This window comes from Catharus ustulatus, chromosome 15 (genome assembly GCF_009819885.2).
Source record: "Catharus ustulatus isolate bCatUst1 chromosome 15, bCatUst1.pri.v2, whole genome shotgun sequence".
Taxonomy (NCBI): domain Eukaryota; kingdom Metazoa; phylum Chordata; class Aves; order Passeriformes; family Turdidae; genus Catharus; species Catharus ustulatus.
In genome coordinates this window covers 10,436,531-10,462,058 of record NC_046235.1, presented here as the reverse complement: position 1 = coordinate 10,462,058, position 25,528 = coordinate 10,436,531, and the positions used below count along the sequence as shown (strand labels likewise).

General features: G+C 42.0%; 1 protein-coding gene across 1 annotated transcript in view; it reads left to right on the top strand.

Annotated features, from left to right (window-relative positions):
• TRPC7 (transient receptor potential cation channel subfamily C member 7) overlaps positions 1 to 25,528 on the top strand; it is a 75,777-nt gene that overhangs the window by 37,933 nt on the left and 12,316 nt on the right. Inside the window, 4 exon segments of the mRNA XM_042779750.1 lie at positions 6,355 to 6,519; positions 12,450 to 12,666; positions 17,512 to 17,745; positions 19,535 to 19,799. Coding sequence (XP_042635684.1) covers positions 6,355 to 6,519; positions 12,450 to 12,666; positions 17,512 to 17,745; positions 19,535 to 19,799 — 881 coding nt within the window.

Genomic DNA, 25,528 nt, shown 5'->3' with positions numbered 1-25,528 from the left:
AAAGCTGCCAAGGAAACTTCAATCCCTTTTCCAGACCAGCCCTGGCTTCAGTCCTGCTGGGAACATGAGCATGGCAAGCTGGGCTCAGGCTGTGTTTGTCTGTGAGGTGTCAGGAAATCTTCATGATAATTCTGATTTAACTTTCCAGAGCATACAATGTGCGTGGTTCAGATTCCACCTGGTTTTTCCAATGTGTAGATCCCTGCAGGAGGACTGCTCCTCTGTTCCTGATAACACAGAATCGTGGAATGGATTGGGTTGGAAAGGGACTTTAAAGATCCCCCAGGTCCAGCCCTCCTGCCATGGGCAGGGCTGGCAAAATAGGAAAAACCATGTAGGCAACCCATTTGCTGCCCCCTTCTTTTTCACTTGTAATTCAGAAGCACAAGGTGACTATTGAAATCCTTTGGATGACTCATTTGAGTCAGCATTTTCCCTTGGATTTCTGATATTTGAAGCATTACACACCCAGCCCAGGGTTCTTGTGATGAGGTGCTGCAGCCTAAAATGTGTTAATAAATGCAGGTTCGCAGAAGCAAAGAGCTACATCAAAAGATAAATGCTTAATAATGAACCCAGAAAGGTTATTCCAAGGACGTGAATGCAGCTACATGATGGAAAGAGAAATTGTTCATCCCTGCCCCTGCCAGTGTCTCTTGACATCCTCAATGCTCTCCTGAAAGTCTATTTATGCAGCTCCTTTTTAGCTCACACAGTGATTAAACACACTGAAGTTTGCCATAAGGCTGAAAGGGAAGGCACAAGCTGAGACAACATGACAGGAGCATCTCAGGACTTCATAGTCACAGGTTCATATAGTTAGTTCTGATATGCAGGGTTTTATCTGCTCTCACTGCTTCACTGATGAGTTTTACCTTCCTACCTAGCCCCTGGCTATTCAGTGTAGGGTACATTAGCAAAGTGAGATGATCCTGTCTGAGTCGTTAATTCTTTTGCCTCAGTGGTAGATTTCTGTACTTTTAAGGGAAATAGAATTATTTCAGTAATAAAAGAGATACTGGTTTCTTTCTGTGCAATTAATTCCAATCATTGGAGGCTGACCTCTGTCTCTGAGCTGTCTTGATGTGTTTCCTTATTTCTGCTGACACCATTTTTCTCTCCTCTCCTCTCCTCTCCTCTCCTCTCCTCTCCTCTCCTCTCCTCTCCTCTCCTCTCCTCTCCTCTCCTCTCCTCTCCTCTCCTCTCCTCTCCTCTCCTCTCCTCTCCTCTCCTCTCCTCTCCTCTCCTCTCCTCTCCTCTCCTCTCCTCTCCTCTCCTCTCCTCTCCTCTCCTCTCCTCTCCTCTCCTCTCCTCTCCTCTCCTCCCCCATTACAGGCTCTTTCTCTATTCAATACAATAGAAAATAAAAAATAAAAGTCTGTCTATTACAGTGTTTTCTATCAGAAGTAACTTTCTGTATGTTTATAAAATATAAAGGTCTTATCATCTGTGGAGTGAAACTCCTGCTTTTGTGACTAACTATGCTAAGGAAAAAACACCCATTCTGTCGTAAGAGCTCAGAAGTGTTTCCCCACAATGTATATAACCAGAAAGAGCTGTCACACATCAAATTAGATAGAAATGTGGGAAAGTGATCACTCAATGTGCTATCTACAGTAGTCTCTGAAACACTCTCTTTATTCCTGTATGTAAAACTCTTCCTTTGGGTACTTTCAAATCCACAGAAGTCTTTGAGAAACTTTTTTCCATATCCCAGATAAATATTCATGTCTCTCATTTAATCCTTTGTATCACAGGACAGGGTCTTTTGGAGGTGTCAATACTTTCCTGAGTCTTTTGCGTCTAAAAATGCTGCTTTGGTGGCTTCATTGTTTGAGCTGATTGATGTGTGATTTTATGGGTTATTATTATGTGTTGTGTGATTACTATGGGGTTTTTAGCCTTTTTTAACTTAAAAAGGTGTGTGACTGAGAGGCTGGAGGGAAGAACAATTTCCTTCCTATATCAAGAGGAATGCATGGCACCAGGAAAAACCACTGCCATCTACTGGCATCCCAGGGCCATGGGACCAGCAAAGCTCCCACCGTGGTTTCTGAATGCAGGAGCACTGGAAAACTTTTTGCTTGGGCTTGCAGATCCTGATGCATTACCTTACTGACTCTGCCCAGGAGATAAAGCACTCAATGCTTTTAAGTGGCTGGTTTTGGAGCCAGGCAACCCCCTCCACTGCCAGTGCTTCCATTTCAATCAGAGATACCCTGTCCTTCTGCACAGCCCTGGTCACACTGCTTTTTCTTGTCTGCAGCACAGGAGCATCCATGGTTTGTCCCTAAAAGCCTCCTTGCCTCATTTTCCAGCATAGAAGAAAGGAAAATAGTGTTTAATGGGAACATTGAAAAAGCACTGCAGCATTCAGTCTTCTGAAATTCAATATCACACATCACCATTTGTCATTATGCTTTGAAGCATTCTGCCTTGGAGTTTTTGTCTCAAATTCTGCTCTTCTCCATGCCTAAGTCACTAACCAAAACATTAATGTGATCTTTAACTTGGTGTCAGTGCTCATTCCCAGGGAAGAGAGAAAGTTAAATGGCTCTGTAACATCTCTGAGGAGATCTAAGATCAGTCTCTGAAATGCTGATAGAGGGCTGGCAGTGCCCAAGGGTCACTGTGTGTTTCATTAATGTCTGATAGAAAAAACAGTAAAAACTGTTCCACTTGCTGTAAGCAAATAACAGATCAAAACTCATTCATGTCTGATCTTCCTGATCCATAACTCATTTTTGTCTCATTTTTACAATAATCAGAGTAAGATGATGTCCTGGGGTGACTTTATGATGCTGAATTGTATGCCTACTTGTCAGTTTAGTCCAGAAATAAGTTTTGTGCCTTTAAAACTGGATCCAAGAGCGAAGTAGGGGAGAAGGAAAAGCCCTGGAATTTTTTTTGCGGCTCTATTCAAAAACAGAGAGATAAGAGCTTCAGCTCTCTCTGATGGACAGTGTTGTCTGCAGCAGCGACAGGGACCAGGAGAGAGCTTCCCTTTGAATTTAGTTAGGTTTTTTTTTTTAGTTAGCTGAGTACAGAAGTTTTTTTGGAGCTGTTCAGCTATTGTTTGATCTGGGAACACCAGGACTATCATCTGGGGGCCCCCCAAGCTGCACTGCAGCCAGACACCAGACCTGAGCCCCAGAGAGACTGAGGAAAAACCAAGGACACACCCCTGAGAAGGACTCTTCTCTCTTCAAGCACAGAAGGACTTTCTGAATTTGCCATCTCTTCAGAGCAAGAGGTTCCATTGTTTAATATTATTAATTTTTTCATGTTTGTGAGTACTTTCCTTGTTAAATAAATGTTTTTTTCTTTTCTCCAAAGAAAATCTTCCCAAACTGGGGGGAGTTGGGGGGGAGGGGCCACTTGAATTTGCTGTCTAGAGGGAACCCGTTTGGAGGTTTCCTCTGAAATCTGCTCTAAACCAGGACAAATACTCTTTTGGCACCCAACGGGGCTTGAGAAAGTGGAGAAAACCTGTACCCACTGTATTTGGTTTCACTCACTTTGTATTGGGATAAAGAAGTCAGTAGCCAAGTTGCTTGAATTCATAATGCCTCTGTGGGTGGAGGCCTTCATGCATCCCTGGTCCCTAGCTTTTTTAAGGTTTTAATACTTTTCTGGTCCCTAGGCTTATTTTCTTGTCTGGAGATAGCTCCAGTAGCTTTTACACTAGAGAGGCATGGATTTGGGCTGCTATTGTACTGGGCTCAGGGATAATGATTTATAGGGAGTTTACAAAGGCACTGGAGTTTGTTCAAGATATGTATGGTTTATGGTTCCTTTATCCTACCCTGCATCTCAGTTCTGGTAGCAAGTTTGGGAGTTTATTTGTAATTGCACTCAGTTTGTTAGAGGAGGAGCAGGGGATGAGACTTTCTTTTCCTTCTCCTTAGAATCTGTTACATCACTTTTTGAGAATGTTCAGTTTTCCCTGAATGTTAAAGATACCACTCTCCTGGTCTTTTATCAGGTAAGCTTCCTCTGTATGGTCTGCAGTATTTTTAGAGTGAGGGCTGTTATGCCCAGAGGAGCTGATGAGACCCCTGACCTAGGAGTGGACCCAGTCAAGTAAAATCCTGAGTGCTGTGGGGAATGGGAGGACATGGGCCAAAGAGATGAACACCATTTAGACTCTATGGCACTCTGCCTGTCTTTATTGCCTGATACAAAATAAATTGTTCCACTGAACTGGGTTTTATGGCAATTCCTTCTCTATTTTCCCATATTTGTATTTTCATTGTAGCTGTTTCCAGACAAAGTGAAAAAATGGACAGATTAAAATGTCTGATGAAGCCTCTGAAATGCCAACCAGAAGTCTTTGACTGTCTCATTGCCAAGGACAACTAAATTTCATTGTTTGAATCAATTCTCATAATGCAGTGAACATTTTTAAGAGGATGAGGAAGTCTGAATATTGCTTGGGCCTTTCATCCCAGAAGTCCGCTCATTCACGTGTCATTTCCCTTTCCATGAGTCACTACAAGTGTTGTTGAATTCATGATATCTGAAAATAAAATTTGCAAAAGGGATCAATTCTCTACTGAGCTTCCTTCCACCTGATTTTTCAGTCCATTTGCCAGCAAGATAACAAGCCCAAGCTGCATTAGGACAAGCATAAACACCAGCATTAGGAAATGCCTTCTTGTAATACTGCTATCACCTCAACCTTAAACTTTAAATGCTCAGAAGGACTAGGACTCATGCTTTATAATTATCTTTTTCTGAAAGCTTTCTTTTTTGTGAAAGCAACTTAAAAGAAAGAATATTAAAATATTAATATTTCCAGGAAAAAATTCTAAAGACAAGAGAGGTTAAAAGTACAATTTTCTTTGCTCTGATTGATTTATTCAGTACAAGGAGTAGAGTCTCATTTCTTGTTTTTTTTTTGTTCTTGAGAAATGTAGACCCCAAAGCCTAATTTATCTCAAAAGCATATTTTAAACAGTTGCTAATGTGCCATTAATGAAGAAAAAGTGTTACTCCAGAGCAATCTTAATTATTATGCAACTGTATTTCCTCCTGAACAGTAACAGTTTTGTTATGCAAACATCTCAAAGTGTCCATTAAGTTCCCAGATTGATCATCATTCACAGATAGTGAAGATGAAAGCACAGCTAGATTTTTCTTTGCTTTTCAGTCCCAAGAAAACTACAGATGACAGCTGAAATCCTCCAGCTGGGTGACACCTAAAGGGCTGATCCAGGGCAAGGGGCTGTTGCCAGGCGTGGTCCTGTCCCTATCCTTGTGGGCCACCAAACCCTCAGCAGTTTCTGCTTTTCTCCTTGCTTTTTTTTCTTGACCCCCTTCATCCTCCCCTTCACCTCCAGAAAGTTCTGCCCTTTGAAAGAGTAGAACATTTTACATTTCCCTCCTAGAAATATTTATTCAGCCACTGAACTTATAAATGAAAGCCTCAGTTCTACTAATGCAATTAGCTGCATCAGCAACATATTTATTTTTTATTTTTGCTATTTTGCATTTTAATTATCCTTCTTTGTGATTAAAGATAGCCACGTTCTAAATTCAATCACCTCAAAGTACAATATAAAGTAAAGAAGTTTAATCTTTTTTATAAAACTGTCAGGTAGGATCTGGTGGTGCTGTAATTTTGCCATTAAGAAATTGCCCTTCTCACTTCTCTGCAGCTCACCTTTTCTTTTACCTCTCTCTCAGTTACAGGGTATAAAATAGGTACTTTCTGTACCAGAGCACCACAGCTTTTCCTTCTGCTTTTGAATTTGTCTTTTTGTCCTATCAGTGAAGAATGAGCTGTCATATTTTGAAAGGTGCTGAGATAAAGCATTAAAAGTAGCAAAATACCAACCAGGCTTCATAATTTGTAGGAGAGCCCTGCAGAATGGCTCCCTTTTGGTCTTTACAAAGTGAATAGAACAATATAACATTAGTGCTGTGTTAAGCTGCTGTGTCAATGGTCTCTGTCCTTAGCAAAGTCATCACAATGTTTTCCAGCTCGACTTCCAAGCACTTCTGTGTCTTTTCTGAATCTCAGGGTACTCTGTCTTATCCCAAGAGGCAACTTTCTCAGAGGCATTTTGTCAGTCCTGACCACTGATGGATTTTGGGGTTTGGCTCAGATTCTGCTTTTTAATTGTCTAAAAATAGCTTTTCTCTAGAGAAGACAATGAGCAGAAGCAATGCATATTCTGCCAGTACCTGGGGGTCCAGTGTGCTTGGACTGGTTTGCAGTTTTCTGTTTGTTTGTTGGACAACAAAGATGTGACTTGTCATGTTCCATGGGCAGGTTCAGAAGGTTATTCCCTGAAATCTCATCCTCTTCAGGCAATGCTACTGATGTCTCTGTTTCTGGTTTTCTTACAGTTTGTTGCTCACCCCAACTGCCAGCAGCAATTGCTCACCATGTGGTATGAAAACCTCTCAGGCTTACGGCAGCAATCCATAGCTGTGAAGTTCTTGGCTGTCTTTGGGGTCTCCATCGGGCTGCCCTTCCTTGCCATAGCCTACTGGATCGCTCCCTGCAGCAAGGTACAAACTCCTGGTGGTGTGTAGGGCTTTACAGGCATTTTTACCCAGGGCCTGGAATGAAATCCCAGATTTTTCCATAAGGCTGTTGAGAAGTGATTCATGGTATCCCCCAAGATTGCCCCAGGGGAGAGCAAGCAGACACAAATGGAACTGTCATGGTTTGAGATTCATCTTTACAGGGAAAAAAGCAGGGTGGTGGGCAAAGAGGGAGAGGGTGTGGATGACAAGAAAACAAAAGGAAAAATAAATGTATAGAAGATAACAACATAGGAGTGGAACAAAGAAAAAATGGAAGAGCCACCAAAAACTGGAAATAACTAAAGGAGAAGATTCTTGTTTCTGTTAACTCTGATGTTTAAATTCTTGTTCTTTTATGCTCTTTTTGTTGTGGGTTCCTCCCTTCTTCAGGGCTCCTTTGTTACCTTTCCTCCTTCTTCTGAGCTCATGATTTTAATTAGTGGAGCATTATTGTGGGTTTAGTTAATAGAGCATAATTGTGGTTGTAATTAGAGGAGCATTATTATGACACAAGGACCTGAAACTCTGGCAAGCCCCCGGAAACTTCTTAATGTTTCAGCAAAGACTAGACTTAATCATAAAATCTTTATGATTTTGAGGGAAAAGATGATGAAACTTGGAGTACTGCTGTATACCTAAATATAGATCAGATGGAGGAGGAGAGTTTGTTGAGACCTAGAGGTCGAAGGACTAGAGCCAATCATTAGCTCAGGTGAAATTTCAAGTTGTTTGTGGTATGACATCTGTAGAGGTTTCATCCTGAAAGAGTCTGCTCAAACAAGTGGAGATAAATAGGTGTGTGGCTGAGTGATAAATAGCTTTGTTACTGCTGTTGCCACAGAAAAAGGAGAGGCAGGGGAGAAGATCATTTCACATTCAGCAACAGCCAGCAACATCATCCCTTACAAGGTAGATGTCTTTTGCAGGAGGCTTGTCACTGGTACTTAAATTTGATCAAAATGACCCTTGGTGCTGGTATTGTATTCAGTCTTGAAAGTATTTTCTCCCATTTCCTCTAAAAACCAGTGAGGAATTCTTCCTAAATTTATCAAACTCAAATAACTATAGATACATCAATTAGTATTGAATTGAGGAAAGACCATAATTTGAAACACATAATAATACAATCAGAAAAAGAGTCCTTCAGTATATCTGAGATAATAAAATACATTTAAGCCTTAGTCTCCTCCAAAATAGCTCCAAGACAAGTTCTTTGTGTTAGAGTATATGAGGATGTAACTTCATCTCCTTGAGTTCTGTATCAACACAACGTCCCTCATTTTTCATGGGTACCAGACAGGACTCCAGAAGTGCTCACAGAGAAGTGCATGTGAAAGCCAGGCTGTGTTGTGGATGGTTTTGGTTGGGTCGTAGAGGGAATTATTGTGTGGAATTACCACCTTGTTTCCCTCATGTCAGACCCTAGGCTAACAGGCATTTATGAAACTCTTTAATTTCCTTCACCTCTGTTGAATGTGTTGGGAGTTGGCACACCAGCCAGCAGCAACATTTGTGATGCAGTCTCAGAATTACAGAGGCCAGATTTGAATATAGCAATACGTGGGAAGAAGAAATAAGTGGAGAATTTAAAAGAAAAAATAAAAACTAAGGGGAAAGAAACTGAGGCAAACCCCCCCTAAAAATAAAATAGTATTACAGCAGAAGTAAGAAATTATTGTGAAAGTTACTTGGTTTTAATTTTTGAGGTAGGTGTATTAAAATTTTTAAATGGTGGAGGGGGGGATACATTTGACTTTTCATCAGCTTAGATTTCATTATCCTAAATCTTTCATGCATTCTTATTCTTCAATGTTCCTTCCTTTTCACCCCACTAGATTGTGAAAACACACACGTAACCTTCTAGCACAAAGTCCAATTGAAATTTCTTTCTTTCAGGCAGGTATTGTCTTTTAATGCATGGATTTGCCTTGATCAGAACAATGTCGTCTTGATTTTTGATTGGGACCTGTGATAGTAATAACTGAATAACAAACACAATTTTTCCCCTAAGAATTGGTGCCTCACCCAAAATCATCACTGTTAATTTCAAGGGCTGCAGGTTGATCTAAGAGCCTGGTATCTTCTTGCCAAAATTGCAGAAAAATTCTACACAGGCAGTGTCTTCACTCTGAAAAGCCCAGTTTTGTCCTGATCAACTTTAAAAATGTTTTATTGGGTTTTCACTGATGCAAGCAAGTTTTATGTTACACGTATGGAAAAAGAAATCATTTTTCCATAGTAATTATCAGTTAAGATATTTAACTTAAATCAGATCTGTCTTCAGAGACACACAGGTGCCCAGGCGTGAGTGAGGGGCTCATTTCCTGACCAAGGCAGTGAGAAAAATGGAGGAATCCCTAAGGTGGAATACTGCAATAGGAGCTGTCTTGACCAACACTACTCCATATCACATTTTTATGATGATCGAATTCTGCAGATTCACATAGGGTAACAGAGGAATTTGTATTCAAAATTCCATCACTGATGTATCTTAGAAAGGAGCATACTTGAAAGCCTATCCATGAAGTTTAAGCCTATCCTAACCTGAAATATCCTTGCTGACTCATCCGTGTCCTGGAGGCAATGACTCTGAAATAAACCGTTGCTTTTTGTGTTGCTCTCCAAATTTTTTTTTTCATTGGTGATCAAAAGAGAAAAGAGATTGGATAGAAAAATTGCACAGTCTATTGATCAAAAATGTAATGACAAGAAAAATTGCACAGTCTATTGATCAAAAATGTAATGACAAGAGCAAGATGGGCTGTTTGGATTGTCTGCAGAGCTTCAAGATGTGCTTTCTTTCTTTAGGGTTGGTTGGAGTGCATGCTCAAACACTGCAGCACTGAGAGGTCACTCATACACAGCCCTCATTGTCTGGGCTGTTCTCCCCTTTTCCTGAAGCCACTCTGGGGATTTGTGGCCTGCAGCTCCCACTGCAACAGACTCTGCACTGTTTAAGCACTGCAACTTTAATGGTTGTTTCTGCCTATGCCATATCTGTACCTTTTTACCCCTAAAAATACATGAGATCCCTACAATAGTATCCCTCATGCTTCTGCTATGGGCATAGTACTGAGCATAGTAATGGATTTTTTCTTTACGATGTTTCTATCTTTTTTTTTTTTTCCCATCTCTTCAAGCATTTGGAAAATAATTTTGTAATGATGGTACACTATATATTTCTGTTTTGACATGAATATATGCTCCATTATTTTCCTATCATAGAGATAGGATACTAAGTCATGAAATTATCTACTCTCTAAAGAATGAACCTTTGTATTCACAGTCAGTGTTTCTATCTTAGCAATAACAGCCAGACACTATCCTGCAATCTTGGTTTGATGAAAGGTGGTATTCTGATTTTCTAAAAAATCAAGATATTGATACACTCATGCAGTTACACACCTTATGTATCATGTTGTTTGGAAAATCTTATTGTCACAAAGTGTTAGACTGGCTGGAGGAATCGACACTTCTTTAATTTTCTACAGAATATTTTAGTCAACACCTGTAGCTCTTAGCTAAGCATCAGATTTCTGAGAAGATATAAAAAACATCAGCTCAAGAAAATATTGGTAAGCTTTCTGCAGTAATAAATGGGACAAATGGCTGATGTAATGCTAACTAAATGCAGATTTCTGTTAAATCCTAAGAGAAGTAAGGGAAATTACCCATCTAATTCATTTGGTTCTGTAATACATGGGATTATTTCTCTGATAACTGAGACCATGCTACTTTAATATAAGGCTTTTTTATTTTTATTTTTACATTTCTATAGAGAGCAGAAAAAGTCTAATTATGTGGAGAGAAGTCATGATACAATAGGTAGTGCTTTTTCTCTTTTAGTGAATTCAGGGTAGAAATGATCCTCCAACTGATTGCAAATGCAGTTTCTTAAAAACTTCTTGCTAAGGATCCAAGGCTGTTGTTCCACTTCACACTTGCAATCTGAACTCTCTCAGGTCATAGGAGGAAAACATGTGAGATTATTACTGCATGGGACATTTTTCAGACCTATCCCATCACCCCATCAGCTCAGTAATGAAATTATAAATTCTACTACAAGGCATAAATCTATCTACACAACATCAACCATAAAAAACTTTGAGAACCACACCAATGGTGACAGCACTGGAGGAGAACCAGAACTGCAAGTGTTGAGACTGGTTTTAACACATTTCATCCACTCCTATGTCTGCCATATTATTCCTAGACAATATTAAATAAACTTGGGTTTCAAGTCAGTGCAAAATCTACCCAATTAAACATGTCCTTACTGACTGAGAATGTTAATAAGGACCTTGGGAAAGAACAGATATTTTCATTTTCTTTAATGGAAAGTCTCTTTGGTATTTAGAAACATGCACATTTTTCAATAGGATTTCCTATTTTGTCAACTTTATAAAATATTTAATTGAAATTTTAAAAACTCTGATAAGAAAAAGAAATAAACCCCAGAATCCTAGGACTTCCTTTGAATTTCTGCTAGACCTAGAGACCTCTGCTTTTGAAATATTTCCTGTTCTGCCATAATGTTGCTGTTGAGGTGCGACATACAAATAGACACATTACATTTCAGAAGGCTAATATTCCTTTTATTACAACAACTAGCTGTCTTCTACACACATAAAGTTCACACTTTATTCATTGGTTACAATAGATCAACATAATGTTCATTGGTGTGAAAACCATCATCAACTCTGTTTTTCCCAAGACTTTTCTAAAAATACTTTTCCCAGCTGTAGGTTTTCCTTCCTGCTTGTCTCCTTCTCCTTCTTCTCTTCTTGGTCTCCAGGCCAATGGCCTTGATAAGGTTCCTTTCAGAAATAACCCTTATTCATTTACCCTCTCTGTCCCACAGACCAGCTGTAAGCCCTCTCCACACCATAAGCAGAGACCAAGGCTCCTTGGAATTAATCTGCTATTGGAGTTAAATATGAAAACAAGTAATATCCTTTTTATGCCTTTTTTCCTATGAAGTTTTATTATCAAATCAGTGTATATTAAGAAAAAAATAGATGATACCTTGGCATCAAGGGGAATGATTCAATGAGTAATTTACTGAAAAAAAAATCCAATTGGCTTTGAGGAGAGTTTGGGAAGGCCCCATCCGGGCCAGCTCTTCCATTGTTCCCTGTTGTGTCCAACACTACAGGCTTTTGCCCTGGTGCTCCTGAAAATGCTTCTGCTCTTTCTATCTTTTGGAGTAGTTTTCTCAGTTCATAGAAAATGTAAAATCGATACTGATATTGAAATTTATTAACGAAGAAAGCTTTTCAAGAAGAGCGGTACAATTATCTGTAGTGAAGAGACCTGCTGCTCTTTTTCTTGGCTTAGTGTCTTGAAATAAATCCTTGTGTTCTGGGAGTAATTCTCCAGCTTTTGTACTAATTATGAAAGAAGACTATCATAGCAAAGCATATGGAAGGCATTACTAAAGAATATTTAAGCAGAAGGCTATTTCTTACACATTGATAATGAACCAAGAATTCACCATTAATAAAAGATTCTATCATAAAACCATGATTTAGGGATGAGAATTGTGTCCATCATTAGGACATGTATTGACACATGAGTGCATTCATATAACACATACACATACAAACATGTGTCTCATACAAATACCCTGCTTCTTCATTTTCCACTTACCATATAGCCAGGACAATTAGATATTATGTGTAGGTTTAAAGGGGCATTGTAAGATATTACCATGCATAGAAAATTACCCAATGCATAATGTCTAGTAGTGGCAAGTAACAACTTGAACAAATCTAAACCCTATTTAGCCAATGATCCAGAATTAATTACTGAATCCTTTTCACCGTGGGCAAAAGGTTTCAAATTTTTATAGCAAAAAAACTTCTAGGAGGTGGGTGAATAAAAACCTTGTGACTGTATATGTTCTATTGCAGCTGGGACGTACCCTTCGAAGTCCTTTCATGAAGTTTGTGGCTCATGCAGTTTCTTTCACAATCTTCCTTGGACTGTTAGTAGTGAATGCTTCAGATCGGTTTGAAGGAGTCAAAAATCTCCCCAACGAGACCATCACGGATCATCCAAAACAAATATTCAGAGTCAAAACAACCCAGTTCTCATGGACAGAATTGCTGATCATGAAGTGGGTATTGGGTAAGTAAAAGCAAAATGTCTACAAGTCCTCCCTGGAAATTCAACCACATTAGGAATAGCATAATAGACAAAGGAAAAAAATAAAACCAAACAAAACAAAAACCAACAAACAAAACCAAAACAAATAATCCAACCAAACAACAAAAAAACAAAAACAAAAACAAAAACAAAGCAAAACAAAACAAAAAAACCCAAACCCACAACCAAAACAACCCAAACCAAGAAAACTCCCCAAAACTGAAGCAGCCCACTCTAGAGGCTGATGTCAAGAGTTTTGATTAAAAGAGGAGCAAAGAGGAGTTTGATCTTGGTCACCACTTTTGAAAACATTGAATGATGCTTAGCAAATTCTCATTTACCTGATTTTTCCACTTTCCATTTTAAATGCTATAGATTTTGCATATTTACCTCTGTTGGTCTGAGCATTGCATCTTAAAGAAAGTAATATTACAATAGAAATATTATGGCTTATGGCTTCACTCTGGGACAAAGTGAGCAGAAAGAAGTGTGGTGTATATGTCTGATTTATTAACCTGCCATGGGATCCTACTGTAATTCACTGAACCTCAGTGTCTTTGTCTGCAAAACAAGTATAATGTCATTTGCTTTTTTTGTAATGCACTCCAAGATCTAGTGATGAAACCTGCTAGGCAAGTAAGGGCTGTATTTTATGAAATTCATAGTATGAAATGTTTACTGGTGAGAGGACAGTGCAGTGCTCAAATCTTATAAAAGAAATTTAGTTATTAAACAATTACAAAATAAGGATTCATGTGGGTGAACCCATTGAGTGTAAAAGCGTGCCACATATGTAAGTTAAATTTCAAAGGAGTTTCAGATAAATTCAGATGTCTCATTTTTCTGACAGGCATCATTTACTCCTGGCAGGTCACTTAGTTTGAACCACTAATCTAAACAAGCTCAGGAGAATTTATCGGGAAATTGAGCTTATCAACTCTGTAGAATCTTTGTCTGCCTCTTCTGTATCTATTTTTGCTCACCACCATAATTTTGATTATTTTCTTGCAGCAAAAAATTCCACTGTTCTATAAGTACTGGTGGCATTAAATTCCCCTGAAAAATAGGATATGGCTGATATATCTGATGACTTCCTGGCCAATGTTTCTTTGTTCCCTGTCCCTGTGATAATCAGAATCCCATACAGGATATTAGGGAAGAAAATACTGAATAGATGCCAGACTGGATAGAGTAAGACTCTAAGATATATTTTTAAAATTATATTAAAGCAGTTGGACAAGATGATTAGATTTTAAACTAGGTATTTTTTTCTTATAGGCAGTAGGCATCTGTCTGCTTGTTGAGTTCCTGAGTGAAGAAGAAAACATTTCATTTAAAGCGAAGGTTTTCACTTTTCTGGGAGAATAAAGGTGATTCATTGTACAGACTCCTGAATATAATGAGATTTTCTAATGACTGCCTACATCTGCACTGACAATCTTCTCTGGCCACTTTTTCTGCCGGCCTCCATAAAGCTCCAAATAATGTTTCAGCAATACTGAGGTGAAAGTTTGGTGCTCATGGCCTGCAGACACCTGCACTTGTTGAGCCCCATCTGTGACCCTGAACTTTAAGGATTTTAAAAGCACTAATAGTAACAACTTTTGGTTCTAAAATCTTATAGGTATTATAAATATGTATATGCAAGTAGAAATATAATGAAAGTGGCCAGTGTAGACCTATCTAAAGGCCTTCTCTGATGGAGTGACTAAGTGCACAAGGACAGGCTCTAGATGTCATTTAACTGGAATTCTGTAAAGCCTTTGACATGGATCCCCACAACAACATTCTCTCTAAATCAGAGAGAGATTGATTTGATGGGTGGACTTGTAGCTGGATAAGAAAGCTGCTGGAGGGTTGTGTGGTCAGTGGCTCAGAGTCCACTGATGGACATCAGTGACAAGCAAGTTGGCAGATGGTAAATGCTGAGGCTGACACCCCTGAAGGATGGGATGCATCATCCAGACCAGTTTAAGGAATCAAGGTGGTCTCATGAAGTAAAGCAAGACCAACATCCCCTTTGTACATGGTGTACAGCAATTTTGGCTCATGCATTCAGGGCTCATTACATGCCTTGGCTGCCTCTTGCCTGTGGCCAAGCCTTTCCATCCCTTGCCTCCAAATGAGGATGGCTTGCATTTTCCTTGTGAGCAATATGGACAAAAGTGTGCACTGAAAGCAGGGGAGTCTAATTCTAAATCCCCACTGCAAAGCAGACAGGGTAGCAGTTAAACTCTGGGTAGATGCAATCTGAGCACTCTTAATCTCTTAATCCAACAGCCTTTGGTGGACCCAGGAAGGCTCAAAGGCATCTCTCTAACATCAGCTGCTCCTGATTTATGTACCAGGCCAGAGAATATAAAAATCTAACAAACTGTTCCTTTTTGTGCGCAGGTGGTGAACAGCACTTCTTGCTCACTCCCATTTTTCTTCCAGATGGGCTATGTCTTTATCTTGACTCTCCTTCCCCTGCTGAAACCAGAATTGCCTATCAAGGTGACATTTTTGATTATCCCTGCAGTGGGAACAAGAGACATGCAGGAGCTGGAGCCTAGGAGCTGCTCATATCCCACATCTCTGAGCATCAAACTCAGGGAAATACCTCCTGTCAGAGCCATTGCGTGCCTCAGAAACACCACACTGGAATGTGACCACATCCTGGCAGAGTTACAGTAATTTCACGATTATAAACCGCACCATTTTGACTACAATTTTGGTCCGAACCCGAAGTGCGGCTTATAATCAGGTGCAGCTTATAATCATGAAATTACTGTACTTTGTCTAAGTGCTTCTCCTTATTTCTTACACCTCATATTGCGTCCCATCCCCTGAATTTTAGCTGATTTTTCTCTTCTCAATACTTTTACTAAGGAGAAACTCTGAATTACTCTCTCACAATGTATATACAATTACCCAGCAGTACTGACCAAGTAATTATTGCAACTTTTCTACTGGTCCTGAATAGACATTTTTTAAAAATGATTGCCACAAAGATGGGGAAAAGAACAGTGTAAATTATAGGCCAAGAGCATGTTACTTTCACAGAGGGATTCTAATTTTAGTCAGAGTCCTCAGTTTTAGACACTTCTTACTTCATCAATCTGTGATTTAGGTATATTAAGTGAGCAGGATTAGAAATAAATTTGTGAGTAATTTCTGGTCATCAGTGAACAAGTGCTTTGTTGGGCAATGCTACCATGTGATATTTCCTTAAGTGTTTTAGGATCTTTATAAAGCACATGTGTAATGCACAGGGCTAATGGCTCCTATCCATCATTTCTGGAATGCTCCTTTTTTCAAGGTAGAAATGTTTCTTTAATATTTCATCCTCGCTCCAGGAAAATTCCTGAGAAACCAATTCTTCCACCTCGTCCCTTAGGCTATTTATTATTAAATCTCACTCATAGTGAGTGAGAGTGTGGGATGAAGTTCCTGCTTTTACACAGCCAAGCACCATTGAGGGGGAGAGCTGGGAGGCTCCTCACCTACCCTGCCTCTGCCTCTGCTCAGGGCTCTGCAGATCTCAGCCTCTCTCCCTACACAGACCATTACTAGGCACAAACCTGTATCAGGGCACATCTCCAGGGAGGGCCAGGGCTGGGGAGGTCAGGGGCTTGCTGTGACCTTGGCTGATGGTGCTATGGACAGCTCAGCTTACCTTTTTCTCTTTAAATCCTTCCCGATGCACAAGGACTCACAGCAGCAGCTCTCCACTCCTCCACCCTCGGGTTAAATTCCCACTGACCTGTTTCCCTCCCTGTAACCCAACTTCCCAGTGCACCTCTGGGGACACCCTGTGCTTCCAGGAGGTTCAGAAGTAGCCAAGCAAATGCATTTACATGCCACACCACGAGACCTTCCAGCAGAGAGGATGAAAGGAGTTCACAGAAAGGAGAAGATTGCAGGAGGTTACACGGAAATTGGCAGGCACTGCTCCTTCTTGATTAAATGTGAATTTTGCTGCTGCCATGGAAACAGAACTGGGTAGAGTGCAGGAAATATTTATCGGTGGGTTAAATATTCCAACTTTAGCTATTCAGGAGCAAGATTTCAGCTCTGGAGCCCTGCTGGGATTGAAAGTTGGGCAAATTGGTGAATCTGACCTGAGCTCTTTGACTGAATTCACTTGTCCACCCCAGCTCCTCTCAGTAGGACATGGATGTCAAATATTTGAGTTCACTGGATTTGGCGTTTAGGTTTAATTGTATGTCTGTTGTCAGAAATCATAAATTAGGTCTAAATTCAGTGTTTTCAAAGTGGCAGATCACACTTTAATATATGGAAATGCATTATTTAATACAGAAAACTTTATTAAATTAGAAGGATAGAACTTCTGTCTTACCCTTTTTTAATCATACTAACTCACTCTTGAACAGTTCTGTTTCATTCTCAAAATGGGCACACCCACTATTTTAGGGAAGGAGGAAAAGAGCAGCAGAGCAAGCATGCCATCTTCAGTGCCACAGTGTAGGAAGGTCGTTTTGAGGACAAGGGAGGAAATCTACATTTTCTGATTATATCAGCAGTAGAATTTGCTAGTGTCATCAGAATATCTGAACGGTGGTTTTTGTGTCATCAAGAGAAATCGGCTTTTCCATTGACTTATATAGTGACAGTTTGAGATTTCTGCTTCATAAGCACAAAAGAACATACAAACTAAAATGTATTAATTTTAAAGAAAGGATTACTGAGCCATTCTTGATAAATTTGTTTAATTAAAGAGTATTTTGCTTTGGTTTTAGAGGCTGCTGCAAACAGGAAACATCTGTCTGAGCACAAAAACACCTGCTGTGTTTGCCTTTTAAAGATGCTGTGATCACTCCACAGGTATGATATGGTCAGAGTGCAAGGAGATCTGGGAAGAAGGTCCACGTGAATATGTGGTGCATCTCTGGAATCTGCTGGACTTTGGGATGCTGTCCATCTTCGTGGCATCATTCACTGCCAGGTTCATGGCTTTTCTTAAAGCATCTGAGGCACAACAGTACGTAGATCAGTACGTTCAAGATGATGACCTCAATAATGCCACCCTTCCCCCTGAAGTTGCTTACTTTACCTATGGTAAGATGTTTTTTTCTATTTAATACTTCTTGGTTTTTTAGGTTAATGTGTGCCAGTACTGAAATCCGCTTTCTTTTTGTGATATTTATAAAGTTTTTTATAAATAAAGCAAATTCTTTTCCTTAGAACTACCCATTCCAGCCATCTTCCTAACCAGTCAGAAAAGATCCTCATTCAGCCTGTGCTCCTTGTGCTACAGTTACATTCAGGTCAATCACATCCTGAAAATGTAGCTTTAGCAACAGATAATCAGGAACTCAGAGTGAGCAGAATTATAGATGCATTAATCTGCTTGGTTTTCCAAATAAGAGAGGAAGGAGATGTGTGAACAAACACAGAATCTGAGGCTTGCAGTAACTGCATTTCTGTTACATCCAACACGTCTATAAAAATAAATAAAAACAGCAATAAAAATAGCTGCTGCTCAACAAAGCCTACATTTTTGTAGAGCCTGTATCATCTATAAGTGCTGACATTGGGAAATGCAAGCCACAGCAGTGCCTTGAAAATGTTGTTTTGAATGGCTGAAGTGGTTTTCCTTTGCTGTACAGAAATGAATACATTTTCACACACGTGTGGGGGCTGGAGGCACTGCACACCTCTGCAGGCTCTAGATGGCACCTTGGGCAAAATCCGTGGGGATTTCTGCTCCCAGTGGGGCTGTAGGAGCTCCAGATCTGGGCACCAAGGAACACCACTTGGCCCCTAGGGCTGTAAGGTGGTTGCTCTGGTGCTGTGCTTGGGCTGGAGAGCAAAGCTGAGGCAGCACATGCTCCACTGTAGACAAGTCCCACACAGCCCCAGAGCCACGTGCCTGACCCACAGCAGTTCCAGAGCCGCAGGATCTGGGTGGACCCACCAGCTCAGCCTCTGGCATCCCTCTCTGCCCACACAAGCAAGAGGTCATGGAGATAATGTTGTAGCTTTTCCCTCTCTGGCTTGCTGCACACCCACTTAAAGTGAGTTCACAATACAAATGTGGAAAGGGCCCAGAACAGAATATCCCAATGAGATCCTGTAAATTTCTCCATTGGCTGCTTTTCCTTTGGTTCAGATTATTGCAAATAATGCCTAAGTTTACTGCTGTGGCCTGGAAGATGTCAAATGTTTTTTGACTGTTAGTCACAATCTTTCCATCAATAACCTCAGTTGATGAAAGAACACTTATAAGCCATATTAATATAAATGCTTGCATTTTCAGCAGATTAGGTAAATTATTTGGAGCCTTCTAAAGTAAAAATATCAGAGTAACTAGACTGCAGAAATTGGTTTTAATTTAGAGATAACATGAAAATGGTAAACAACGTTTATACTTGCTTTATCTGAACAAATCCTAAGTTTCTAATCTGATGGTGGGGATAGAGATCATGGTGTCTCTCCCTAATGCTTCCTTTCCAAATACTGACACAGTGCCCTGTATCCAAATCTACACCACTGTGTTGTGGTTTTGGTTCGTCGTCTCAAGAGCATCAAATGGAGAAGGCACAGCACAGCTGATATTCAACTAGGAAACAGAAAATGGTTTAAAGCTATGCTTTTTTTTTCCACTGTGTGGCTTCAGTAAATCCCAGTGACTTGGTCATTTCCTGCCCTTCCCATGTGAAAAGTACAACTAATTCACCATATTTGTACAGCATGTTGTGATCCAGTGAACAATTGCCCCAAAGTTGTTTATTTCTCTTTAACTCCCACCCAAATGCAAGATTGAGTCTGGAAGGGGCCATTTATCATAGCAGCTTCCACCTAACCCTGTTTGTTACTAACACCTGGTGTACGTGTATTGTTTTAGCCAGGAACAAGTGGCTCCCCTCGGATCCTCAGATCATTTCAGAAGGCCTGTATGCAATAGCTGTGGTACTCAGCTTCTCCCGCATTGCTTACATTCTTCCAGCCAACGAAAGCTTCGGCCCCCTGCAGATCTCTCTGGGGAGGACTGTGAAGGATATTTTCAAGTTCATGGTCATCTTCATCATGGTGTTCCTAGCCTTCATGATTGGGATGTTCAACCTTTACTCTTACTACCTTGGTGCAAAGTACAACCCCGCATTTACAACGTGAGTACCCAGGGCAAGAGGCTGTTCTCCAAAATCAGTCCCTTCTGGCCAGCTGCTGATGCAAGGTCTGGTCAGGCAGCTTCTGCTGCAGATGTGTGGGGGAAATCACACCTAGGTTTTGACAGGGAAACTTGTACCACAGCCTGAAGCCCTGGCAGCCAACCCTAGACCTGAGTGTAGGGAGAGGAGCAGTTCAGAACTGGTTATTTCTGGAAATCAAAGTAGCAGATTAGGGAAATGTTTTGTGAGATGTTCAGTTCAATGTGTCAAGAGAAGCAGTGAAGAAGTTGAACTTAACCTTACTGTACTTACACCTGTAAGATGAAATGTATGTAAAACAAGGAAAGTTTTTGCTTCTGAAGAGCCAATGTTGTGGGTTCAATTTCCATAGGGGCCATTCATTTAAGAATTGGACTCAATGGTTCTTTGGGTCCCTTTCAACTCAGAATATTCTGTGATTTTGTAATCTGTTTGAGGACATCATCTGAGTGCAGCTGCGATTATTGAGTGCCTTTCTACAGAGCCAGCTACTGGTCATGGTGCTCAAAACAGAGCAAAACCACTCAGGATTCTGGTTTAGGTTCTGACTGACAGCTTTTCAGCAGAAGTCATGTGAAAGCTGCACAGGGCATCACAGCAGGCTGCTCCTATCCCCAGTGGGTCTGCCTGGGCCATGCTCATCTGCCAGCACCTACAGCCCTGCAGAGCTGTCTGTGCTGGGTGTCCCTCTTCGCCTGTCAGGGGTGTTGGAAAGAGAAAGGTTGGCAAATGCCAATGGAAGGCTCAGAGTGAGGCTGCTTTTGAACTTACAGTAGTTTCACAAATACAAGCCGCACGGATTATAAGCCGCACCCCCGGTGCCTCGACAATGTTGCTGTCTTTGTCAATAGATAAGCCGCACCCCGAATATTAGCCGCACTTTCGTTCGTAGCGAGAATCCGTGCGCAGCTTTCACAAATTGGCCAATTAGTAACAGGATCGCGGCATAGCGGGCTTTACTGGCTCGGGGCGGGGCCAGGAAGGCTCGGCCCGCTCATGGTTGCCGACGGGGCCGGGTAGCCCAGCTCAGCGCCACGGCTCGGCGGGGCTGGCCGGGTGGTGCTGCCGCCGGGTTCGCTGGCCCCCCTCTCCCGTCAGCACCGCCCCGCTGCCGCGTTCCCTAGCCCCGCCGCCGGGCTCGCCGGCCGCGCCGCGCCGCGTTCCCTAGCCCCGCCGCCGGGCTCGCCGGCCGCGCCGCGTTCCCTAGCCCCGCCGGTGGGCTCGCCGGCCGCGCCGCGCCTCGTTCGCTTCGCCAGCCGCCCCCTCCCGTCTGCACCACCGCCGCGTTTCCTCGCCCTGGCCGGCACTGCAGGCCCCCGCACCGCCGGGCTCCCCCACGCTGCTGGCCCCGATTCTGCTGGGCTTCCCCCGCTGCCAGGCAGCCCCACCCGTTGGCCTTCCTGCTTCTGCCATGCTCCCCTGCACTGCTAGCCCCAGTTCTCCCGGGCTCCCCCGCCCTGCTGGCCCGGGCTCTGCCGCCCCCCTGCCCCGCCCTGCTGGCTCAGGCTCTGCCGCCCGCCCCCCACACTGCTGGCCTCGCCTCTGCCAGGCTTTCCCACCTCTGCCGGGGCCGGCCGGGCTCCAGCTTGGCTTGGGGCTGCCGCGGGCTCTCACTTCCATGTTGGCAGCTTTTAGAATTTTGTTAATGTATTAGCCGCCCCGGAATATTGGCCGCACTTCCGGGTTTCCACCAAAATTTTGGTCAAATTGGTGCGGCTTGTATTCGTGAAATTACTGTACAACCCTTTGGTGGCAGGACAAAATGCAGTCTTGATTCTCCAGGACCCCAGGAACACAAGTCCCAATCCTGTGGAGGACATCTGAGTTCCTGAGGGAGTTTTCAGAGCAGGGGGCATTCTACTGAGGATGAGGGATGTGTCCCATACATCCAGAGGAAAGCCTCCTCCCTTGCACTGCAATGTGGCACCAGCACAGCACTGGGACAGTCAGTTTTGTGCCTCACAAATCCCCCTTGACCCGTCTTATGGACACAGTGGAGGCTTTCCTTCCCACACATCTGTCTGTGAGAAGTTTGGCATGATGTTTTCCCCTTGCTGTGAGCTGACTTCCAGGAAACCACTCCAAAGCCACAGTGCCTGAGCCCACAGTGGTTACTGTGTGCACAGCAGACATTTGATGACACATTTGATGTGCCAGTTCTGGAACATGTTACACAGTGAGCCTGGGGCTCAGCTCATCACTCCTCTTGGAGAAATTACCTTTCCAGCAGCTTTTCTCTCCTGCTTTTGGCTGTTGCCTTCCAGTTTTACCACACCACCCTCTTGTGTGGCATGCAACCCATAACACAATGTTTACTTACCCTTGTTGAGCCAAATTTCACTTCTAGACCTCTCCTAGAGCCTCAGGGTGCATTTCAATAGAAGAGTTTGTGAGACAGAAGCATTTACATCTATGTGTGCTCAGTAGTTAGGGAGAAATGAGTGTGTGGGATGTGACTTGCTTCAGATTTGAAAAGAAGATGCCCTTGAAGCACAAAACTTAATGAGAATCATGTCAATACCATCCCTGACTGCCTGGTGGCACAGCAGCCCTCACTTATGGCAGCCCCCAGACACATCCCTGGAGAGCAGCACTGACAAATTCCAGTCGTTGGTGCTCTCTTATTAGCACTCATTATCTAAGTGCCTCTTCCAGTAGTTACTGTCTTTCGATTGAAATAATGATCAAACACTCACTAAAACGATGACTGCTCACTGGAGTAAAGACTGCTTTAAATGCCCAAGGGATATTTGGACTAAGGGGAGATCCTCCTTAACTTCAGCCTGCTGACTACTTGTCCTGGAGGGATTTTATGTTGTTCTAAAGTGAATTTTCCATGAGCATAAATTTTCCTTTCAAGAATTTGGAAGAGACTTTAAAAATACTTGCTTTCTTCTGATTATTTAAACACACAGGAGTGGTAAATGATGATCAGTGAAAATGAGCTCTTTCATCCTCTGAAACAAAGAGAATAAATTTAAATTCATTCTGAAAATTCTTCTTAGATATTCCATGCAACAAACTAGAAGCCCTGAGGTAGACAGTCTCAAACAATTGTAATAAGCTAATTACAAGGTTATTTTGGCAGATGGGTAGATACTAGTTGTAGCAATGCTTCCTGCTCTATTTTTTGTGGCCTTGCTAAAGGTGGTGCTCTGATGCCATTAACTTACCCATGGAAAGAAGGAAGATTTCAGTATTAGAGCTGGATACAGAACTCAGCTGTTCAATCACTGAAAAATCACTGGGGCAAAAAGGGGTAATGCTAACTTTGGTGTCCTCATAACCCTTCTGTGACTTCAGCAACATCACAGAAGGCATATCCTGGGAGCATGTTTGTGAAACTTTACAGCAAGTTTGGTAGTCAGAAATGTGTTAAACTGTGGGAACTGATTCTCAGAGGTCACTTGGAGAATTGTGACAGAAAAAGACCCATTGGATTTGTGCACATAATTGGCTGTGGTCAGTTCCAAACAGCACTGATAGCTCCCTGGATTGCCTCAGTGGGAAACCTTAGACAAACAGCTGCTCACTAAAATAACTCCAAACTACACATTTAAGAAAAGCACACCTTCCCAGGCAGTATGTAAGCAGAAAAAAGAAAGTACGCTGAGGGAATTGCTTGCTTAGTTCTAACGATAATAGTGAATATTTTGGTTTAACTTTCGCCCTCCCTTGCTACTGTACTTTGAAATTGTGTACTCAATTTCTCCTCTGTTGTCGTCCACAGAGCAAGCACATAGCACCCCAGTGCCTCTGATTTGAGTTATTGTGCAAAGTTTCTGTCCTTTCTTTCATTTTGATGTTCTGGAAGCAAAGGAAATAAGGAGGCAGTTTGCAGATGTCTTTACTCCACAAAGTTAAATAGAGAGATTATTTTAACTAACCATACTTTCAAAATGTTTTGGAAGTTCTTCAATGCTGAAGAGCAGATAGATCATTTCCACAGCAGTTTCCACCACGCCAGCAATGTTTATCTGTTTATCAGATGCTGTGTACAGCACACAGCTCTTGAAACAGCCTGTAATTAAGAACATGCTATGCAAACAAAATCGAAATGGAGGCAAGGTTGATTGTGTTCATCTTGCTTTCTGCATCAGAAATAAGGCTGAAGGCTACAAGGCAAGATTTTCTGTCTCACTCTCTCCAAAGGGCAGTGTGACTCACTGTTCAGTGCCAAAGCTACCTCGAGGCTTGAAGGCTTTTTTCTACTTGTTTTGTTTTTTCAAAATGTGATAGTTTTGTAGATTACATTGACTGTGTTGCTTTTTTGACAGAGTTAGTTCTCAAACCCATTTAAGGATGCCTTAAGCTTTCTGAAAGAGGAGGGCACAAGACTGATATGAAGTGACAGCCTTGCCATAGTCCTTTTTGATGAGCAGTACACTGCAGTTTACAAAAGCGAGGAAAATCTGCAAATAAATAATTGGTTATAGTCTGTTAGGAAGCATCACCTTGCTCAATGCAAAATCTTTAAATTTTGCTGAAATAAGTGTCATGAAACAAACAAACAAACAAACAAACAAACAATCTGTGTGGTCTCCCCAGTGCAGCAGTCAGGTCTACCATAGAAAAGGGTGATTGCTGTGTACCCAGCACCAAGCAGCATCAGCCAATCTGTCACTGCTGCCAGGAGTTGTCAGTCCGAGCAGAACTCCTGACTTCCTAAATCCTTCATTTGTTTGCCTTTGAGAAGGATAAAACACCTGCTGACCTTGCAGGAAGGGGGTAAATTGCTGAGCTGGCAACAAAGAGACACGTTGGCATCTTGGAATCTTTGAGAACTTGGCTCCCAACGTCCTCCTCTCGTGTTTTAGTGAGATAAAAAAAATAAAAAGGCCTGATGTTCCCTGCAACCTGTGCCAAATCTCGTGCAATCTGGCAGTAATCTAAAAGGGAGATCCAGCCTTTTTGAAGCATAGGGATGGACTAGTACAAGGTCTCCTTAAATCATTTCCTCTGACAAAGGGAGACCTGCATCTGCCTGGGGACACTGCTAAATACCATTTTGGTGCTACAGGTCAGGTCAGCCTCTCCACCAGCCTCCCAGTCCCACCACCACGGGCATTGGTCCCTTAGATGACATTGGAAATTAGGTTTATGGACATTACAGAGCAATCTGGCACCCCTGCCCTCACCTCTGGGGCTCAGGGCAGTCAAGGCTGCTCACCACTCTCAATTAACTTTTCAAGGAGAATCTGGCCTGGCTCCAGCATGTAGGTTAAAGTTTGAACTGCAGAAAAGGAGCAGAGCTGACACATTGTATTAAAATCTGCCAGCAGGAGAAAATCGAGGGAACCTTTCTAAATTGAGAAGGAAAGTTAACAGCACAGCACAGCTGGGCTCAAGGCTGGAGGTTATGGTGTTTACTAGTTTGGGAAATCACTTCGGTGGTGGGTTTCAATGCCAGAGAATGTAGGTGGAATATGTGTTCCTTAACTGGAAAGTACAACATCTGTCAACAGAGCAATGGTCAGATTGCTACTGTACAGTGAAGGGAGTCTGACACATTAATACCAGGTCAGCACGGCTGCAGATGAGGGCAGGAGAAAACAGCAGAGTGTTCCAGGAGAGGAGATGTTTCATAAATGTTACAGGAGAGAAGTGCAGCAGGTGGAAGAGTGATGGCAGCTGAGTGCAGCACGGTCAGAGATCATCCCCCAAGGGTGTCTTTGCAGCCAAGCAGAGCA